This window comes from Oryzias melastigma, linkage group LG14 (assembly GCF_002922805.2).
Source record: "Oryzias melastigma strain HK-1 linkage group LG14, ASM292280v2, whole genome shotgun sequence".
Lineage (NCBI taxonomy): Eukaryota > Metazoa > Chordata > Actinopteri > Beloniformes > Adrianichthyidae > Oryzias > Oryzias melastigma.
The window spans coordinates 14,580,994-14,600,888 of NC_050525.1; the positions used below are offsets into that span (position 1 = coordinate 14,580,994).

A 19,895-nucleotide genomic window follows, 5' to 3' on the forward strand; every position below is an offset into this window, starting at 1 on the left:
AATTCAAGCAAAGATTAGAGAACATTCCCTAAATTCTTTGAACATTTCCAATCAATTTTGAATGATGTTTGTTATTTCATTTTCTCCAAGCAGGATCCTCTAAGGTGTGCCTCCTTCTGGAGATTATAAAATCCAAGCTTGATCCAGGAGGAGTTGTTGGGGCAGTTTTTCTTGATCTCAGAAAAGCTTTTGATACGGTCAACCACCAGACACTGTTAAAAAAGCCCTCATTTCAACTTTTCTGTTAATTTATTAAAATGGATGGAGTCATATCTCCAATCAAGGTTACAGTGTGTTAAAGTTCATCATACCAAATCCACAACCTGTGTAAACCCTCTTGGAGTCCCACAAGGGTCCGCCCTCGGTCCACTGATGTTCAGCCTGTACATAAATGATCTGGCAACTTGCTGTCCAGCAACCGTAACCTGTCAGTTATATGCCGATGATGCCGTCATTTATGTTTATGCACAAAATAAAGATCAAGCAGCATAACAGCTCACATCTGTTATGAACAATGTAAGTAAATGGCTGCGAAGCTCACAGCTACATCTAAATGTGTCAAAAACTGTGTGTAAGTATTTTTCAAAAAGAGCAAGTTCTGAACCAGATCCTAACATCATGGTAAAAGGTCAAAGGCTTGAAGTGGTCCAAGAATTCAAATACCTTGGAGTAGTTTTAGATTCACAAATTGATTTTAAACAACATGTAAAGAAAACTCTTAACAAAATTAAATTTAACTTACCTAATTTTAGATATATCAGGAACAACTTAACCTTAGAGTCAGCTAAACTGTATTTTGATCCAATGATCATGCCACACTTATCATACTGCTTAACCAGCTGGGCATCAACCAACATAACAACCCATCAAAACTCTCCACAAACAAGCTCTGGAAGTATTAGAAAGGAAGGCCAAAGCCCACCATCACTGTCATATACTGAAAAACACAACCTGCTGGACTGGGATAATTATGTCAAATACAATGACTCACTTTTAATTTACAAAATCCTTCATGGCCTGGCCCCTCCTCATTTACAGACACTAATCACAAAAACCACAAACAGGGCTACTAGATCAGTTTTCAGGGCATCTCACAGTTGGAATTCAATTCCCACAACAATAAGACCACTGACGACTCTGAGCTCATTTAGCAAACAGATCAAATCATGGCTTTTAGACAATCAAAAATGCCACCACAGCTTTGTATAAATAGATTTTTTTGTTTTTGTTTTTTATTGCCTTTTTGCTATGTTTTTGTTTTTCTGTCACGTCTACTTACCTATTTTTTGTTTCCGTTTTTCTACTTTTTTTCTTAGTAGTTGCTTCTACGTTTTATGAATGTGTTTTTTTGTTTTGTTTTTTTTAATTGACAACTCCATCTGTTGTTTCTGCTGTTGTCTTTTATCCTTTCTGTATTGATTTAATTTGTTCTTTTACAAGAGATTATAAACTTTTTAAAAAAGGCACTAAAGATGGAAATTAGCTTGAAATGCTATAATCTTCTATATTAGCATTTTTAAATGTTTTATCAATACATGATGTCCCCGTCTTAAACAAACAATCAACTAATGTGTCCCTATTTGGTCATGAGTTCACACTATACCAAGATAATCTTAAAAAAAAAAGAAAAAAAGGGCTGACCTTTGCAAAAACTGCCTTCAAAAGTAAAACAAGATGATAATCTTAAAAACATGCAGTGGCAAGCACAATCCCCACATTTATGAAGACTTCAGCAACAAAAGTGGGATGAATTTTCTAGATATACAATGTCACGAGAGAAGGAACAAAATTTTCTTGTGTGTCTGACTGAAGTCCACACATTTTCAAGACTTTTATGATCTGAAATTGCTTGATTTTACATTAAAGCCCCAAAACAAAACAGAAAATGTATCATTTTCAATTGAAACGTAACTTGATTTACCAAAACAAGCTATTTATTTTGTTATTACTGTTATACAAGTTTTTAGATCAAGTAATCTGCAAAGAATTAAACTAAGAAGTGCATGTTAGAAGCTGGTTTGATGGGTTCAGCCTGTTCTGTCACCCAAAGCAACTTTGCGTTCTGACTGTGAGATTGTGCTCATTGAGAAGAAATGAACAGAACAGGTAGAAAAAAAATCCCTGACGCACTTGCTTAGCCCCCATTGTCATTCATGAAAGGACCTCTGAACTCCCACCTTGAACATAAATTACATTTCCGAGTAACTGTGACATGTGAACTGACTCTGCTTCTCTTTGTGAGGATTAACCATACAAAGGCCCAGAAGCCTGCAAGTCCACAAACATGTGTCATACCCAGTGACTGCGTCTGCCAGAGCTGATGAGTCGCTAACAGAGAAAACTCAGCTGACGCAGACCCTGTGTGACAGGCTGGAGGTTGAGAAAAAAAAAAAAAGAAGCAGTTTCGAAGTCAACCGGTTCTCCCCGTCTGTCCTGTGGATCCTATTCAAACTGGGTTTTCCAGGATGACAGCAAAAACACAGCAGCTGGAACTGAAAACACCACAATAGCTGCACACAGGAAAATCATCTGGGACAAATTTAATGTTTGTGTTCTAGTACTCTTAGGAAATAAAGGGCAGTTCTTCCAAAGTTTCCACAATAATGCGTCAAATATGACACTTTTCCATTCCTGAGAACATTAATCAGTTAAACTCATCGGTGAGGGCTTTGCAGGAGTTTAACATAAACGAGTGGAAAATGGTTATGCTCAGCACATAAACACAAACTAAACAAAAAGTCAGGTCGAACACAAAACCCCTACATGATCAGAAAGGTTTTTAACAGCAGATTAAAGATGCGTCTATCGAACTAAAAGAGTGCCGCAAAACTTATCAAGCCAAATATCAGAAGTCTCCCTTTGTTTTCCAAACGCATATATTCCCTGCAAACTTCCTGTTTGGCCCTATGCTAATTGTCCAAGTCTTGACTCATTTCCCCATTCTTGCACAGCAACATGATCCTTCCAGCTTCCTGTGGTCATGTGATCACAGCCTGCCCAGAGCAGCTGCAACGGTCTATGGAAATACAGAAAGAGTCCTGATGTTTCCCGTCGCTCCACACCAGTTAGACTCTAAAATGAAAGAACTTGTAAGGATACGAAAAAAAAAAGAAAGAAAAATGCTGCTCGACAGCATTCTGTAGGCTAAGTCAAACCAGTTTCAGGAAACACTTCTGTTCCGAGTTCCTGCCTGTTTTGTTCTTACTCCATACAGACTCTGGCAACTGTTTGCGCTGAAGCCGGTATCTGATAACAAACACAAACTCAAAAATCCGAGCACTTCCCTTGTTACTTTCCTCAATAGCTTACATTTTTCCTGTTCAGACTTAAAGGAAATCTGTAAAAATAAATAAATAAATATTTTTTGTTTGTTTGTTGCCTTAATTGTTAGGGCAAATCAATATACATATATGACAGATGCATCTATATATGAGAATTAAAACTGTGTGCCAATTTTAAAGTATTTAGAATACAAGTACACCTATGTTATTTTTTTATTTTTATTTTTTACTATTTGGCAGTAGGAGTTTAAATTAGAAAATGTAAACATTGGGTTATTCTATTAATATATTTGTAAAGCACTCTGGTACTTTGTGCTGAAGTGCTTTATAAATAAAGATTATTCAAGATCATTCATTCCTGCTAGCTAACAGCTGCAGTAGCTAACAGATGTGGTTAAAGAATAATTTGAAGTCTTAAAACTTGTCTGACATTTTGACCATTACTTTAAAAATAAAAATAATTAAAAAAAATATTTTTATGGGTTTTTTTTAAGTTTCAATTACATAGTTTGGGAGGGGAAAAAAGTGGGGGTTACCGTTTTTTGGTTTGTTCCGCTTGGCCTCTGTGAGCCCCCTTTCCCGCTCCTTGTCCTCGCGCTCCTTCCAGCGTCGCACCTGCTCCTCGCGCATTTTCAGGAACAGAATCTTCTTCTGCTCCTCATTGAGAGCTGCCAGCACATCGGGGTCGACGTACATGTCCTTTAAGACCTGCTGCAGCATGACGCCGGCCGGCTTTGGTTCCCCTGGCAGCGGTGAGGAGGTGGTCCCAGGCTGGCAGCTTCCCCGCTATTTGTACGTTTCTGATTTGATTTATAGCTTCATTTCGCTTCTTCTTCTTCTTCTCGGCGGTTTTCTCCTGTTTTTCGCCAACATAAAGTTCACTCCGGTGAGTCAAGCTCCTGCCTGCTGTTCAGCTTCGCACTCTTTCACACCCACACGCACAAACACTCTCAATCCTGTTTCCTCTCCCAGCTGTACTCCCACTTAAATGTCAGTTTTCGAGGCCATGTTGGTGTTATCTACAAGAAAAAAAAAACACAGAATAAGTTTCAGTATCCCAACTGCAAAGAGTCGCATTTATAAAGCCAATATCAGCGTAGAAACTTTTATTTTCGCCTTACCTTTAAAAAAAGAGACAGACTTTCTTTAGATTATTCTGTCTTAACAAACACGGAAGGAGATGGAGGCTCCTTCTACTTAAAGAATGGGAGGAGATTCCAGCGGAACGGGACTGTTTCTGTCATCAGAAGCCGACCTCCCCTCCTCCCCGACATCCCTGCTAAAACCCCGAGTCCCTTTCTCCCCCCAAAGACAACGACTTCCTCACAAAACCCGCAGACTTCTTCAGAGAACCTGCCCTAAAATAATGGAAGGAGTGACTCCTCTGTTCACAAGTTAAAGACTAGCTAACACAGAAGCCGCGCGTGGAGGGGAAAAAGCTAAAAAGCTGAGTGGAGAACACGTTCGCTGCACAATGAGAAGGAAACCCCCCCTTTAGAAAAAAAAGCGAAAGGAAGCGGGGGAGGCGATACACTGTAAAAAGGAAGTCGCTACGAAGAGGTGTTTTTTAAGTACTCACACAGGGATGAAGATAGCCGCTCCACCACAAAGCTCTCTGAAGCTGAGAGACAGTGATTCCTCAGCTCTTTGTGTGTGCGCGCGCACGCCGCGCGAGCGCCCGTCAGCATGTGTGTTTGTGCTTGATGACATCACAGCATTCCACGTTCCCTCCCTCCCCTCAGACACTTAAAATAGGAAGTCTCCTCCAGGAAAGCGACTGTTAAATATCCTCTCAAAAAATATGCGTTTAACATGTTCTTGTAGCATTTTTGTCATGATGGAGGAATAAGAATTCTGTCGACCAATCAGAGTCCAGGGCAGAACCTTTTTAAGTGAGATGGGATGGAATGAAGTAACTGTAAATCAGGGGTGTCAAACCCAAAATCCAAAACACACCTTAGGTCGTGGGCTGAACAGGATAAACCTTTATTGAACACTCTAAAACAAAATTTTTAAGACATTAAAATGTAACTTTTTAACATAATTATGAACTAGATATGTTGCATTACCTCCGATAATGCTAGTGCTAATGCTTTAAGCTGAATTTGGCTGCGGAAGATGCTAGTGCTGATAGCTGAAAATGCTGAAATTGATAGCTGAAAATGGTGAAATTGATGGCTGAAAACGCTGAAGCTGATAGCAAGCTGAAATATTAGGTAAATGCCAAATTTGCCTAAAAAAACAAAACAAAACAGCCTAAGAAAGGTTAGCTGAAACAGCTAGCATGTAGCTGAATAAGTAGTTCAACTTCAAAATAATCTAAGAAAAAAATAAATTAGCCAAACAGCTAGCATGTAGATGAAATATTAGCTAAATGCCAAAATAGCCTGAAAAACTTCAGAAAAGCCCAAATTAGCCAAAACAGCTAGCATGTAGCTGAAATATTAGCTAGATACCAAATTACCCTGAAAAACTTAAGAAAAGCCTAAATTAGCCAAAACAGTTAGCATGTAGCTGAAATATTAGCTAAACTCCAAAGATGCAAAAAAAAATCTTAGTAAATGCCAAAATAGTCCAAAAAGCTCGAAGAATGGCAATTAAAAAAAAAAATTTAAACCGTAGCATTTTAATATAATTATGAATAATAAAAAGGCAAGAATATTATTCCAGAATTAATCAATTTAAACCTCAAATAACTTTCGATATTTTACTCTCCACAAAAATATATTTTGTCAAATTTATACTAGTTAGAAATAACCCCAAGATAACATTGGGCCATTAATAACAATAAAATAAAATGATGTGGAGGGCCGGATATAATTACTCAGAGGGCCGGATTTGGCCCCCGGGCCTTGACTTTGTGCTGTAAAGTGCTAGCTTTTCGTATGTTTGTATCCAATGTTCACACTCTGAAGTATGTTTACAAGTCCCTTATAATTAATAAGGTCATCCTCACCCCATTTTCTACGTTTTTGTCCTACATAAATTATCCAGATATGTGGTATCTCAATGTAGTCTTCAGATCAGTAGTGGAATAATTTATTATTTCTTTGAGGTTGTCAGAAAGTCTTTTTATCTTTGTTTTGTTCAAATGGTAACTCCCCATGATTTGTACATGCACTTTCACTACATTTTCATGTCAAACGCCTTTCCTGACCCAACCCTCTGCATTTATCCACACTAGGGACCAGCACATGGAATCACTGGAGAGTTCCCTAAAGCGACTGGAGTATCGTACCACCCCTGGTACCCTCAGGTAGGCGGCCTTCTTTCTAAGAACTATCTAGCTCCAACCCCGAGTAGCTCCTGAGATCCAACAAGTTTGAATGTGTCTGTGGTTATAATATCTCAGAAAAATAGAATATGACATAACTTTAAATTCAAAACATATGACATCACCCATTTCCATCCATCCATTTCTTGACCGCTTCTTCCCTTTCGGGGTCGCGGGGGTGCCGGAGCCTATCCTGGCCACTGATGGGCGAAGGCGGGGTACACCCTGGACAGGTCGCCAGTCCGTCGCAGGGCCTCAATCACACACATTCACTCTCACATTCACACCTAGGGGCAATTTAGAGTCACCAATTAACCTATGAAGCATGTTTTTGGACGGTGGGAGGAAGCCGGAGTCCCCGGTGAAAACCCACGCATGCACGGGGAGAACATGCAAACTCCACACAGAAAGGTCCCAGCCGGGATTCGAACCGGGGCCTTCTCGCTGTGAGGCAAGAGCGCTAACCACTGCGCCACCGTGCAGCCCGACATCACCCATTTGTCAAAGTAAAAACCTAATAAATATGAACATTTCACAAAGATGATGAAAACTTGGATGATTTAGAAAAATACATTAAAATACATTTGTGGTCTATATTTGCTAATCTAGTGAGCATTGATGCACACAAGTTTTCGCAGAGACTTCTGGGAAGTTTCCAGGGAGGGCCCTGAATTTGGGACTTATAGATTTGTACACCCCAAAAAATATTGAACACCCCATGAAGAACTACAGATACAAAGTGTGCAAAGATCAAAGATTCCTTTACAGCTTACTTTTTTAAATTTTTTTAACGCTAACAGTACGCAAAAAAGGGTGTCATGAACAACTATCACAAACTTCATGACAGACCGAGCTTAAACCACACGGAGACTCGGTAGAGAAAAGAGGAAGTGCGAGAAGGATGTTCGTAGAAACTCCTAACCACAAGACTGCTATCTGTGCTGGATCACAGCAGAAAATCCGCTATTTCAAATAGTTTAGATAACTTTTTGTGTTCTTATTTCTAAATAAAGAGGCCAGCATTGAATGTTGGTCAAAGCAATCTCTTTGAATCTAGATGGCATAAAGAGAGGAAGGTCAGGGGTCTGTTAGATGACAGATGTTACTTGTCTTTTGTGGAAAAAAAAATGTACAGAATTTTAGGGACAAAATTTGCTGAAAGCTCCAATAACCTGACCCTTCCTGGTTGGGAAAAGCAGATACGAATGCAGAGTACTTGACTGAATATTTCCCCCAAAATACTTATAATTCTGAAAAAAATCTTATAAAGATTCCAAGTAGTTGCAAAATGATTTCACTTTCGGATACACAATGATGTCAGACTTTGGCTCTAACCCCTTCCTCTCCAAAACTCTTGATCTGAAGCTAAAGAGCACCCTCTAGTGGCTAAAAGTGGCAAAACACAGGGATGGATGACGTCACTGCTAAAGCGTTCCTCTCAGGCTTTTGCAGCAAATTAAATTTTAATACAAATGGCTGCAACCTTATAGCACAAAAATTTGCCAAAACTCGACAGACTGGGATTCAACAAAAAAATCCACGTTTTTGCAGGTTTTTGGAGACAAAAGGCAGAAAACGTCCTAAAAGCTCTGTGGGGAAGATGCTCTGGGATTCACAGTCTGCTGCACAGACGGCAAATTCACCTGCAGTTTTAGTACTTTTCTTTCAAAAAGAGCTTTTTTTAACTTTAGTCTAGCTCCAACTCCTCCCTGATTCAGCTGTTCCTTCCCAAGCTGCACATCTATGATGGATGAAGAGACTGAGCTGGCATTTTATCAGTCGCCAATTTTTTGTTTATTGCATTGCCGTCAGCGTTCTTGTCCCCACCCTTCTCTATGGTAAACAGGCTTGGATTATCAAGTGAACAAATATAACAGACAAGCCTGAGGAGAAAACATTCGGGACATGAACTCCAGAGCCTAAAAAAATATGACGTCTAGGATAATAAATTTCTCATTTTTTATTCTAATTTCAACTTGTAGAATTTACTCTAGACAAATTCAATCATAAAAAAGCAAATATGATGTTTTATTTTACAGCCTTGCAAACATTTTCAAGAAGACAGAGTTCGTCAAATGATTATTATTGAAACAACTGTATTTAGGAGGCTGTAAAATGAAGCTTTAGTGATTAGCATTGCAAACAACATCAAAATAAAACAATGTTTTCTCAAACCGAAGAATTTGAAGATAATAATGATGAAAAAAACACATTTTGAATATAGTTTCCCTCACTGGGTAAATTAATTTTATTTTAAAATTTGTCAATTGTACATAAATTATATTAAATGCATCAAACCATATGAGCAAATTAAACATCCTGTTCAGAAAAAAAGAGGCAACATAAAAAAGGAAATGACATTCTTCAAGATCTGTTTTTTTTTTCAAATAGTATTGGTCAGGCCTTTCATTAGCCTGGGAAAGCAAAGTGCTACAAACGACGACAGTTCACCATACACCTTAATGAGGATTGGACTGAAGCACCTTTTCTTAGCTTAAAGCTAAAATGGAGATTTTTCCTCTTTTTTTCACTTTTTTTTTTTTTTACAAATACTCCATTGTATGTTTACAGTCTACCTTCAATAACCCATGAACCAAAGCGCACACCCTTATCTTTGAGAGTGGGGCACACTTGCAGTGACGATGCTGATTCAAGTTAATTGTGAACTGCTCGACCCAACAGGCTGCTAACACCTCGGTTGGCTAGGATTTCCTTCAGGTTAGAGCGTCGAGTGCAATTAAAGGCAAACAAGTCCTTCATGAGAAAACAAAAAAAAACATGGAAATCAGCCACATGCTTTTAAATAGTACTCATATTTTAATTGATATACATATATTGCCACCAATGGCACATACGATATTGCACAAAGTGATGAAATGTTGCACAGAAAAAATAGATTATCTTTCTTTTTTTTTAATATATTTTGTGGGCAAAAACATTAAAAAAAAATTTAAAGTGAAATAATGCTGACATCAAAATAAATGAAAACATGCTTGCTACTCCCCGTTAGTTGAACTTTCTACCTAATGGTGGAGGGACAAGCAATCCAAAGGAGGGGGTCTTACCAACAATTCAACGCGGATGTTCTTCTGAACCGCTCGACTAGTGAACTCCTCTGCATCATCGTGCATCTCGGTGACCACCCCTTCCATGTTTACATGTAGGCCGATACCTGGATGGCGGGAGACGGGGACATTTCGGAGAGGAAAGGAAGACAGCAGAGACTTCTGCTCTCAATTTTCTTTAAGGGTTTGTTTTTAAAGAAACAAAGAACAAAAAAATTAACCCTTTTAGCACCACAAATCGTGCACTAGCACACGAGGGGGGGCTGAAAATGGAAGCAAAAATGATCGGACATAAAAGGAGGGGAAAAATTAAAGAAAGAAAGAAGCGATCCAAAGCACCGGGCCAGCGTGTAAGCATGCAGAGTGTGTAAGGCACCAGGTTGTTTATATGCTGAAGAGGACGCTCCTAATCACTTCGGCTAAAACCAGAAAGAAGAAGAAGAAGAAGTGGTCAAGGACAGTCTGGTTTGCTGGTTTCCAGTCGATCCAAACGCGGGAGCTATCGTTGACTTTAATGCTGAGGTAAAGCTGACATAATCTGATTGTTGTCAGTTTCTCTGGAGTTTATAAAACACGCATCTATGAGATGCGACCGAACTGGACAAGAAGAGGCCAGTCGTCTTTTTTCCCCCCATACGGCAGCCCGAGTGGTTCCAATTAGGCCAAAAAAAAAAAACCCCAAACAGAGCACGACTGAACTTCCGTAAAGTAAGCACTCTTCAATTTAGCATAAAAAAAAAAAATGACGGCGGTACTCTCAGGGACGCCGTTTGTACAATATTTGCTATAATAAAGCTTCATTTTTTTCATTTTCTACCCTTTGGATGGACACCGATCGGAGCTCAAACTCCAGATCTGCGGATTATAGGCAGGTAAATGTACGTCCAAGAAGGGCTGATATACCATGGTGCAGGTTAACATGCAGCAAAAGCTCTCCTTGGCACCATTTAGACGACTAAATAAGGTCACAAAATGTCGCGGTTTGGGACACGCTCCTCCGAACTTTACTACCAACAACAGTTTGTGCAGGCTGTTTGTCTCGGTAAATAATCTGGCCATTTTTTGCTACATGATGTCACTGCATTTCCTCTATCAAATCCACATTTAGTACCTTAAAGATTAAACACATTGCATTAACAACAGGACACTGAAGGTAGTCAATAATATATCTATCTGCATGGCAACAGTTTCAACTAAAATAAAATTTTCCAAACAAAAAAAAAGTACAATACTCATATTTCTTTGAATGCCTCAGGGCAAAAGGTCATCATAATAATTGATTTTGATGCAATGCATATTGCACAACAAATATAGCACTTATTTCATTTCATGAAAATGCCTATATGTTTTTTTTTATTATTTTTTTCCGTTAATACTGCATGACATCTAACCAGTTTCCGAAAGCAGGCCTAGCCCTCATATGATTCCTGTGTAAACACAATTCTACTCACAGGTCAAAGGTGAATTACCTTTTACAAAGTTTGTTTTTTATGTTGGAATTTTGGTTTGGAAAAAAAATATTTGTGCTAAAGTCATAAATGAAACTTTTTTTACTCTGCAATAATTCCTTTTAACCATAATATTGTATTTGGGCCCATATTGACCCGTTTTCGTGGGTCAATTTGGACCCAAGCATAGCCAACACCTTCCTCTTTGAATAGCTTTCACTGGTACAAAAGTTAAGGGAAATACTCAGTTTGTCAAGTAGGAAACAATGTTCAAATATTCGGTTATTACTTGGTTTAGCAGCCTGTTACTGTATTAATGTGATAAGTGGGGTAACATCCAGCGATGAACATGTCAGAACTTTGTGTTGAGAGTGATGCTCCCTTGGAGTTAAACCATAACAGTTAAAATCTTTTAGATTTCTTTCTTTAAACAGTAGATTTATGATAATTCTCTGGTTATTTTTCATGACTCTTGCATGTTTTTTTTAATTGTTTACATCAATCGTCATCTCCATCGTCCGGCTGCATCTCCTCGTGCTGCTGCAGCTCGCACGCGCGCTTCTCCCGCTGCTTCTCCTGGATCTTCTTCATCTCCTCCGCGTATTTACAGAAAGTAGTCCCAAATTTGGACCACACTTTGTAGGGCACAGTTATGGAGTTGCGGTACGTGGGCTTTACCTCGCTTACCCTCATGAACACGCCGTACTTATTGGAGCCGACGTCGAAGAAAAAGCGCTTGTTGTCCACAGTCAACGACGAGCCCTCGGGCAGCTCCGCGGGCTCGTCCTCCACGCCGTAATCGTCAATAAGTTTCGCCAGCGCGTCGCGAAACTCGATAAGTCCCTGCGCGGGCAGAGCGATCGTCTGGCCCTGCGTGGAACCCAAACCGGGCCCCCGGTTAACGGTCTGCCGAATCCTCAGGAACCGTCCTCTCTGGTTCTCTTTCAGATCCATGTAGTATTTCCGATTCTCCCGGACCAGGAACTCGCTCTTCAGCGCTCGCCTGGGCTCGTCTTGTATCATCCCCGGGTTGCTGGGTCCCAGCTGGGCATAGTGCTCGATGAAGTCCCCCAAATAGTCTCGGAACTCGACCGCCACGGACATGGAGAGGGTGAGGCGGCTCTTGTTTCCACCAGCCCCGACTTCAGCGATCTTCAGGAAGCGGCCTTTCGCGTTCTGCTTTACGTCCAGATAGAAGCGCTTGTTCTGGATGTCAACCCTCTTGGAAGCCAGCTCCTGCGTTTCGTGTTGGAGCCCGGAAGCCGAGCCCGCCCCCCCTGTCGGTAGGTGCATGGAGCCGAAGCCTGGGCCCGTAGCCGCTCCTCCCTGCTCACTTCCACTGTCTCTGTCCGCCATGATGCTGCCTGCCTTCTCCCTCCGTCTGCTGCAAAGCCACGGCCAGCCTCACGCACGCGGCGGATCTCGCGAGACCTGCACAGAGACGTACAAAAAGCGCGAGAACGGTGACTGCAGACCTGGAGCGCGGCGTGTCGGACAGGAGCTATCACTCCTTTTTATTTTTCATCAGAATAAACATTTATTTAAAAATATTTTCGGAATTTGCTTTTTATTTACTTTGGCAGAGGGCGCATATTTCTGTAAAAATAAAATCACATAATCGAATACATAAACAAACTTTAGAATAGCTCCGTTTTAAATGTGAAAAATAAATAAAATATATAAAAACTGGAAAGAGTTAAATGTAAAGAATTAGGATGAACAAATTAGATCTAATTCTTAAAGCGGACGCGTTGTGTCACAACAAATATTTATGAAGAGATTACGTTTGTGACAGCTTTAAAACTTGAATTTCATTAAGAAAAATAAAGAAAAAACAAAACAAAAAAAAAAAAACTTATCCAAACAGAAACATTTAACATTTTTGACCCCTAATGTAGATATTTAATGCCGCCACATAAAGTATATCTCATCAACTTTACAGTGATAATCAAAAAGCTGATTTATAGGCCTACTATATTCAAATGCCATTCAAAGTTAAATAAATAAGTAAAAAATAAAGAAATTAAATTTTAAAAGGGGGATTTAATTTTTTTATTTTTTGGTTGAGGAACAGTAAAGTGTGCAAATGATTTCTTATTACCTCTAAACTTCAGGGGGGTTTTTTATATTAATTTATTTACTTCTTTACTTTTTATGTTTTAGAAACCTGCGTTTTTTTTTTCTCAAATAACCTCCCTCTTGCAGTCATGGGAGATTAAAAAAACATCCCATTCGTCAGTAAAAACTTGCATAATTAGTCATTGTATTTTAGAAATGACTTCCTATTTTGAAACTCACCTTGATTGACTCTCGCCTCGATGAATCCGATCCCACTACCTGCCGTTGAGTCACGTGACCACTCGGTTTGAGCTCACGGGAGCTGTGCAGCGGGCCTGCAGCACGGCGGGACCCGGGCCTCCATCATTCATGAAAGACGTCTGAGGCAGTGAGACTTTAAAAAATAAATAATAAAAGCCCAGAAATGTGTTAATCTGTTTTTTTTTTAGACTAAATAAAAAACACAATAAATAAATAAATACAAATGTTTATGTAATTAGGTCATTTCCAAGTGCCGACAAATATGTTTATCTGCACGAATCGGTTTGGGTCAGCGGGAAATAGGCCTAATATGACGCAATATTCTGTAAAACAATGAATAAAATCTAGGATGTTTTGGGACATAAATAGTTGCAAGCTGCTCCTTCCGGTGCTTCTTTTTTCCAAAGTTTTTCACCCGACATGCTACCCTCTTTCTTTTTATTTTTATTTTTTAACCAGACCTGGACCATGAAGTAGTCTGCAGTAGCAATAATAAAACACATGTAGTTTCAGTAATTACTACTATTATTTATACTTATTTTTGACACGTTTAGATTAATACAAGCCTGGTCATGTCATGCTCTTTAAGAAATAGTTTAATTGGAGTGGAAGAAGGTAATTATTTATGAGCCATTTCTTCACTGCTTCTAAAGGCCTGACAATGAATCTTAAACATCAGTCAACTTAAATTTATTATTTTATATATTTTCTTATAATTTTACTAAGCATTTAGTCACCCGTTTATTCTTCTATTCCAGTACATGTTCATAATATAATATTTTTCCTAATCAATTGAATAAAGTAGTACAAACATTAAAATATTATTCATAGAGTTGCCCAGTTTTTTTCTACAATCCTAGATTAAAATCCCTTTCAGAATAGACAGGCCTTTTTACCTCTTCTCTTTTCCTCTATATTATTGTCTAAGTTGATGTAAGTTGTTGATGTGGAAAAATAAAACATCTAAAGAGTTTCCGTCGGATGTCTAAAAGGCGGAGAAGGAGAGGAAGTAATCACTAATGCAGAAAGAAAAAAAAACTAAAAGTAAAAATCTTAAAGGACGTTTTAATGGATGATTATTAATTTTAAAAATATTCTTTTATGTAGCATTTATGTAGCATCCCAAACTTTCAGTTTAGTATTTATTTCTTTTTTTCAGAAAAAGAAAGTGTCATTTTTTTTCCTTTCATTTTTTAAAACAATTTTAACTTTTTAATGTAATATTAAATAATATTAACGTTTTATTTTTTTATTTTTTTGCTGAAGTTGTTATGCTTTTTCTTTAAGTTTCGCTTTCTTCTACATGATACGTCACTCTTTTCTAAGACAATAAATTAAATAAATATATTTATGAGGGCTTTTTGGTACTTTATTGTGATTTTTTAGCTTCTACAGTGCAAATATATTCCAAAATACGTCGATTTAAACAGGAAGACGCATTGCTTTCTTCTCAGGAGAAATTTCGAGCACAAGTTGCGGTTCCGTTTGTATCCAGATCACTATAGAGCCAGTTTCAGCGTTAAAAAAGGGGGTTCTGTCGCAGTTCCTAACCAGCTTTCAGCTGTCCCTCCTCAAAGTTTTCCCTCACATCCCTGACCCGGGAACGCCGCGCGCCGCTCCACCCGCAGCGGCGCTCCACTTCCAGATGTGTCGGATCCGCCGCGCGTCATGATTCTGGAGACTCTGCGGGGAAGTCTGCGGCCGCTCCCCGCATGCAGGACAGCAGCAGCAGCCCTACTGGCACGTCGGCATGCTTCTCCACTGCGATCCGCCGCAGCAAACCTTACCTTCCGGCCGCTCGGCACTACAGCCTCCAAGGCGTGCCGTGAGCGGCGCGTCGAGGCGCGGGACGCACGAGCTCGGAGGCCTGCGAGTGTCCGCGCGGCAGACGGGAGTCTGATCGCTCCTCAAGATGGACAAGAAACGGAGAGTCGTGGCACGGCGAGGGACACAAGTCCAACGCCGCACGTTTCAACTCTGATGTCAACACGCAGCGCGGTGAGCGGGCGCCCCCGCTCGGTAGATGAGAGGAGTTGCAGCTTTGACTTTTCCACGGGGAACAGCACCGGCGCGGGGCAGCATCTGCAGGTGATGAAGCAGGCGGAGGTGTTACACCAGTCTACCTGCAAGTTAGTCAGTTAAATGCATTTTTAACCCCACATTGCACTCAAATATGACTGCTTTAGATAATTTAATGATGAAGAAAAACTTTCCACTGGAATATATTTGAAACATTCAGCACCATGGACAGCTGCTCAGTTCATCAGGTGTGCAGGAAGACCAGAAAAACAACACATATTTCATCATTCCACGTTTCTTTTTAATTTTTTTGATAATTTATGAATATATAATTTCTATAATAATATGGCCCTCCAGGAATGCTTTGTCAGCCTTCTGCTTATTTTAGCTCTTCAAATTTTGCTCTGCTTTCAGTTTTCAGCTTCCTCTGGAGGCAGTGACGCATTTTGTCCAGCAGATGTCACTCTTTGTGAAAACTCAACCGTCTGCATCCGCATTCTGCTGGAGAATTCAACAATTCTGACCTCTTTATGACCATTAATGAACGGATTACATTAAAAAAAGAAAAATTATCACAAAAACAGTCAAAATAGTTGTTTTTCTTTCATGCATCATATATTCCTCCTGCTGTGTTTCAGATTGAATGTGCTTTTAACACCAGTTTTGAGGCAGTGAATGTGTGCTGAATGCATGACTTCACGGGATGAGACGCAAAACTCATTCAAAACAGTCTCTTGAAGACTCATCATTGCAGCGCTGCAAATCCCCCAGTGCCCCCCGGATGCGGCCGCATTTGATGCACCCCCCTCCTCATCTCCTCCTCTCCCTCTCTCTCTCTCTCCCCATCCACCCCTCCTTTCCAGTGTGATCCTATTTTCCCTTTCTGGAGTGATGCCTTGGTTACAGTAGGATTCTAAAGCAGGGAGAGCCATGGATTTGGGATTGTTCCATTGTCGGAGCAGCTGATGGAAGACCATGGAGTGACTGACGCGCGGTGTCACCGGGGGATTGGGAGTTAATGAGATCGAACCTGTAATCTACTCTGCAATTTTTTTATTTTATTTTTTTAGGGGAGGGGGTTGCTGGAGCCCCGATCGGCGTTATTTTCTCTCCGCCAGAGGCTGGAAGGGACGCGGAGGCAGAGGAAGGAAGGAAGGATGGAATAAGGCGGCGCGCTTTTTTTTATTTATTTTTTAATTTGAATTTTAAAAAGATTGATCGCTGCCTTCTACATCAAAATCCAGCCTATTCCAATTCTTTGGCATGACAGGGATTTTTTTCTTCTGTTTTGCTTTTTTGTTTGTTTGTTTTCCAGCCGGAGTCAACTTGGGCTTGACTGCAGCATTGCGCGTCTTTGCTGAGGCGCAGGAGCATCCTCACCGCTGCACATTTTGGGGCAGGGATCCGGCTGGCGCCGTCTTGCTGTGGAGGCTGCCGGGCGCCTCCTTTGGCGGGGAGAATCCGACAGTTTGTTGCACCATGCGTGCGTATTAGAGGGACGCAGCGAGCGGATTTGACGCGTCATCCGCGCCGCTTCCAAAAAAAAAAAAATTATCCACATCCTTGAAAGAAAAAAAAGGGGGGTGAAATAAGGAAAAAGCAGTGGATCCCGATGGCATGGACACTTATGCAAGGTCTGCTGCGCTGCCGTGCCACTGGAGCCCACTCGCTGTCTCTCCACCGCCATCGCCCCGCAGCCCACAGCGCCCTGCCGCAGCGCCGCCAGCGACCACCGAGCCAAAGCAGGCGGCATGAGGCTTGATCCAGTCCACTTCTCCATGCTGCTCATCGGGGTCTCGTTCGCCTGCTACTCCCCGAGTTTGAATTCCGTCCAGGACCAGGCTTACAAATCCGCCGTGGTGATCGAGGGTAAGGTGCAGTCCGCGCCGGGGAACGCGTCCGCAGAGCGCTACCGCGTGGACGTCAAAGTGCTGGATGTTTGGCCCTTGAACAGCGGGGGTCTGGAGCGCGAGCAGCTCGTCACTGTGGGGGAATTCGGCTCTGCGGCTCCGTGCGCCAAAGTCAAGAAGAACCACAAGTACATCTTTTTCATGGACCCCACTGACGAGCCCCTGGTGTTCAAGGCGCTGTTCGCGCCCCTCGACACGAGTGGGAAGAACCTCAAAAAGGATGTTGGCAGGATCTTGTGTGAGGACTGCGGTAAGTTCATGTTCACGGGTCCGAACCCGGAAGAATGCCTTTGCAACAGCTCATGTTGGCTGTCCAGGTGTGGGTTGCGTGGCTACGGCACGCGTGGACTCTTTGGCTACAGAGATAGCTGCCAAAGGGGCGTCTATGCAGCAATTTTCGACAACTCTCGCAGGCTCCCAGAGCCCACATGATCAATCAAACTCTCTTTTTCTCTTTCTCCCTCTCCTCTGTCTCCTAAACTGCATCACAGCGGGCATGCGCCGCGCACTGGCGCTTTGGGGGAATTGCAGTTTCTCTGCGTCCAGCTGTCTGCATCCTGCGAGACAGCGTCGCTCCTGAGCCTCTGCAGCTCGCTGACCTGTCAGAAATCCAGATATCGTTAGGTTCTTCTCAAGCAGTGCCTGTTTGGGTTGTTTTGTTCTAAAAATGTACATATTTGAAGCTCTTGGCACGTGCGTTTCACAGACAGGATGCCGTTTCAGCACCAGGGACAGCGTCCTGTGGTCGAAAGTGAGATTCTGGAAACTAAACTTAAGCATTCATCACTTTGGAATTTAGTTTTAAAGTTTTCTTTGTTTGATTGATTTATTTCAATCAAAATTTCAGCAATAAAAATGGAAAAATATAACAAAAATACTTATATTTATCAAATAGGGTAGTAGTTGATACATTGGTTAAAAAATAAGGTCATCTTTCTTTATTCAAACCTTTATTACATTTGATAACAATTCATAACCTCTAAACAATATTAAATAAATTGAAGGGGAGCGGAAAAATTAAAATATATATTACCAGTCCCTATTGCTAGAGCTACAAAAATAAAAGTACATCAAACAAAAACAATGATGTGTTCATAAATATTAAGTCATGCCAACATTTTAAATATACATATAAATATAAATACACACACACCCTCATTTAATCCTATTTACCTACACAAGATTTACTGGCATCATTTACTTAAAGTCTTAGCAATTAACTTTACTTGATAAATTATTCTACATATTTGATTATTTTTATACAACAATTGATTTACTTGCTTTGTCCAGTTTATTTCATATGTTAGTCTGTATACTTCAATTTCTTCATATATTATGTCAGTATTTATGCGTAAAAGTTTATTTTTGGCCTGAATAACTAAAGTTGTATTTCATTGTAGCTCCACTGTTTTATTTGACGTCATTTAAAAGGTGATGTATTTAGTTTTGTGTGATGCTTGTCAGCAACTTCAATATTGCAAAAAAAATCAACAAAAAAAAACTTTTGTAACTTTTGCAATATTGGAGTTGCTGACATGGCTCACATAAATGCAAAAGCCACAACACAATGGAAAATATTCACAATGGAAATTGTTCACAATAGAAATGAATAACTGACTTTTTAAAAATTGTATTCAGTTTCAAGCTACTGCGGCGGCTTGAAACTTTGTTATTAATTTCCGTTGTGCTATCACTTTTGTCGTTGTGTTGTGGCTTTTGCATTTATGTGAGCTGTGTCAGCCACCATGATTTTGAACTGACTAAATACAAAATAAACATCCTCAACAAATGATGAATATCAATATTCAAGGCTTGATGAACATTAAGTACTTATTGAGTCAAATTTAATCTAAAATGAATTTTTTTACAGAAATTCAAGAAATAAACAGAGACTAAAAAGAATCAATTATAATCAAATGTTTTTCAGAAAAAGTACATATCACTACATTTGGTTGACTCTCTTATATCTATTTATTTTATCTCTTTTTATAATGGCTTTGACTTTTTTAATGCTTTGACTTTTTATGTCTTCCCTGCATTTATTCCATATCTGAACCCTGTTGTGGAGAAGTTGCTGATTTCATTCTCTCAAACTGTATTTAGTGTATCTTATAATAGAAGAGCCTTTGGATGCTCTTTAGTATTTTTTTTAATTATTTTATGATGTATTTACTGTATCTGTAGTCAAAATTCATGTTTCTGCTCACTGACTTCTCCTCAACGTTTTCTATAGCAAATTCAGAAAGTGTCTGTGTCAGGATAGTGCAGTGTGAATGAAGGTGGTAGTCTTCCCTTTGTGAATGATTTCAGAAAAGTTACTTTACTTTAGTAAAAAGGGGATTTCCCCTCCTCCTTAATCTTTGAGCTTCCTTAAAACAACAACAACAACAAAAAATGTAATTCTAAAAATCTTTTCAGTTGACACATGATTGAAAAGCTTAATTATCACTCATAGATTCTTTATATTTATTTTTGGTCCACAAACAAGATGTTTTGGGTTCTGTAGAAGTCACCACTGGTCTTTGTTTTGGTGCTTTGATCTGCTTTGCTCCAATCACATCATAGAACAATCAAGCTAG

The 19,895-nt window shown here is 40.0% G+C and overlaps 2 protein-coding genes across 4 annotated transcripts in view; both read right to left on the reverse strand.

Moving 5' to 3' along the window:
- Window positions 1–5,015, reverse strand: part of LOC112138829 (SH2 domain-containing protein 4A) — a 19,640-nt gene extending 14,625 nt beyond the window's left edge. For 2 of the 3 annotated variants that reach the window (XM_024261491.2, XM_024261485.2), the window contains exons 1-2: window positions 4,861–5,015; window positions 3,818–4,300 (exon numbers count right to left, since the gene is read on the reverse strand). In XM_024261491.2, the coding sequence (XP_024117259.1) occupies window positions 3,818–4,001 (184 nt within the window). In that variant the 5' untranslated portion in view covers window positions 4,002–4,300; window positions 4,861–5,015. Of the gene's footprint in view, window positions 1–3,817; window positions 4,301–4,402; window positions 4,776–4,860 lie in introns of those variants that run through there. The other variant, XM_036215232.1, reaches the window with a different exon arrangement.
- Window positions 5,016–8,774: 3,759 nt separating this feature from the next.
- On the reverse strand, window positions 8,775–12,499 carry puraa (purine-rich element binding protein Aa). The gene has a single exon (XM_024261471.2). The coding sequence runs from the start codon at window positions 12,422–12,424 to the stop codon at window positions 11,567–11,569; it is 858 nt and encodes a 285-aa protein (XP_024117239.1). The 5' UTR covers window positions 12,425–12,499; the 3' UTR covers window positions 8,775–11,566.
- Between the last annotated feature and the right edge of the window lie 7,396 nt (window positions 12,500–19,895).

Bases quoted from the DNA above. Each gene is read 5' to 3' on its own strand.
- puraa (XM_024261471.2), bottom strand. From the start codon at position 12,424: ATGGCGGACAGAGACAGTGGAAGTGAGCAGGGAGGAGCGGCTACGGGC.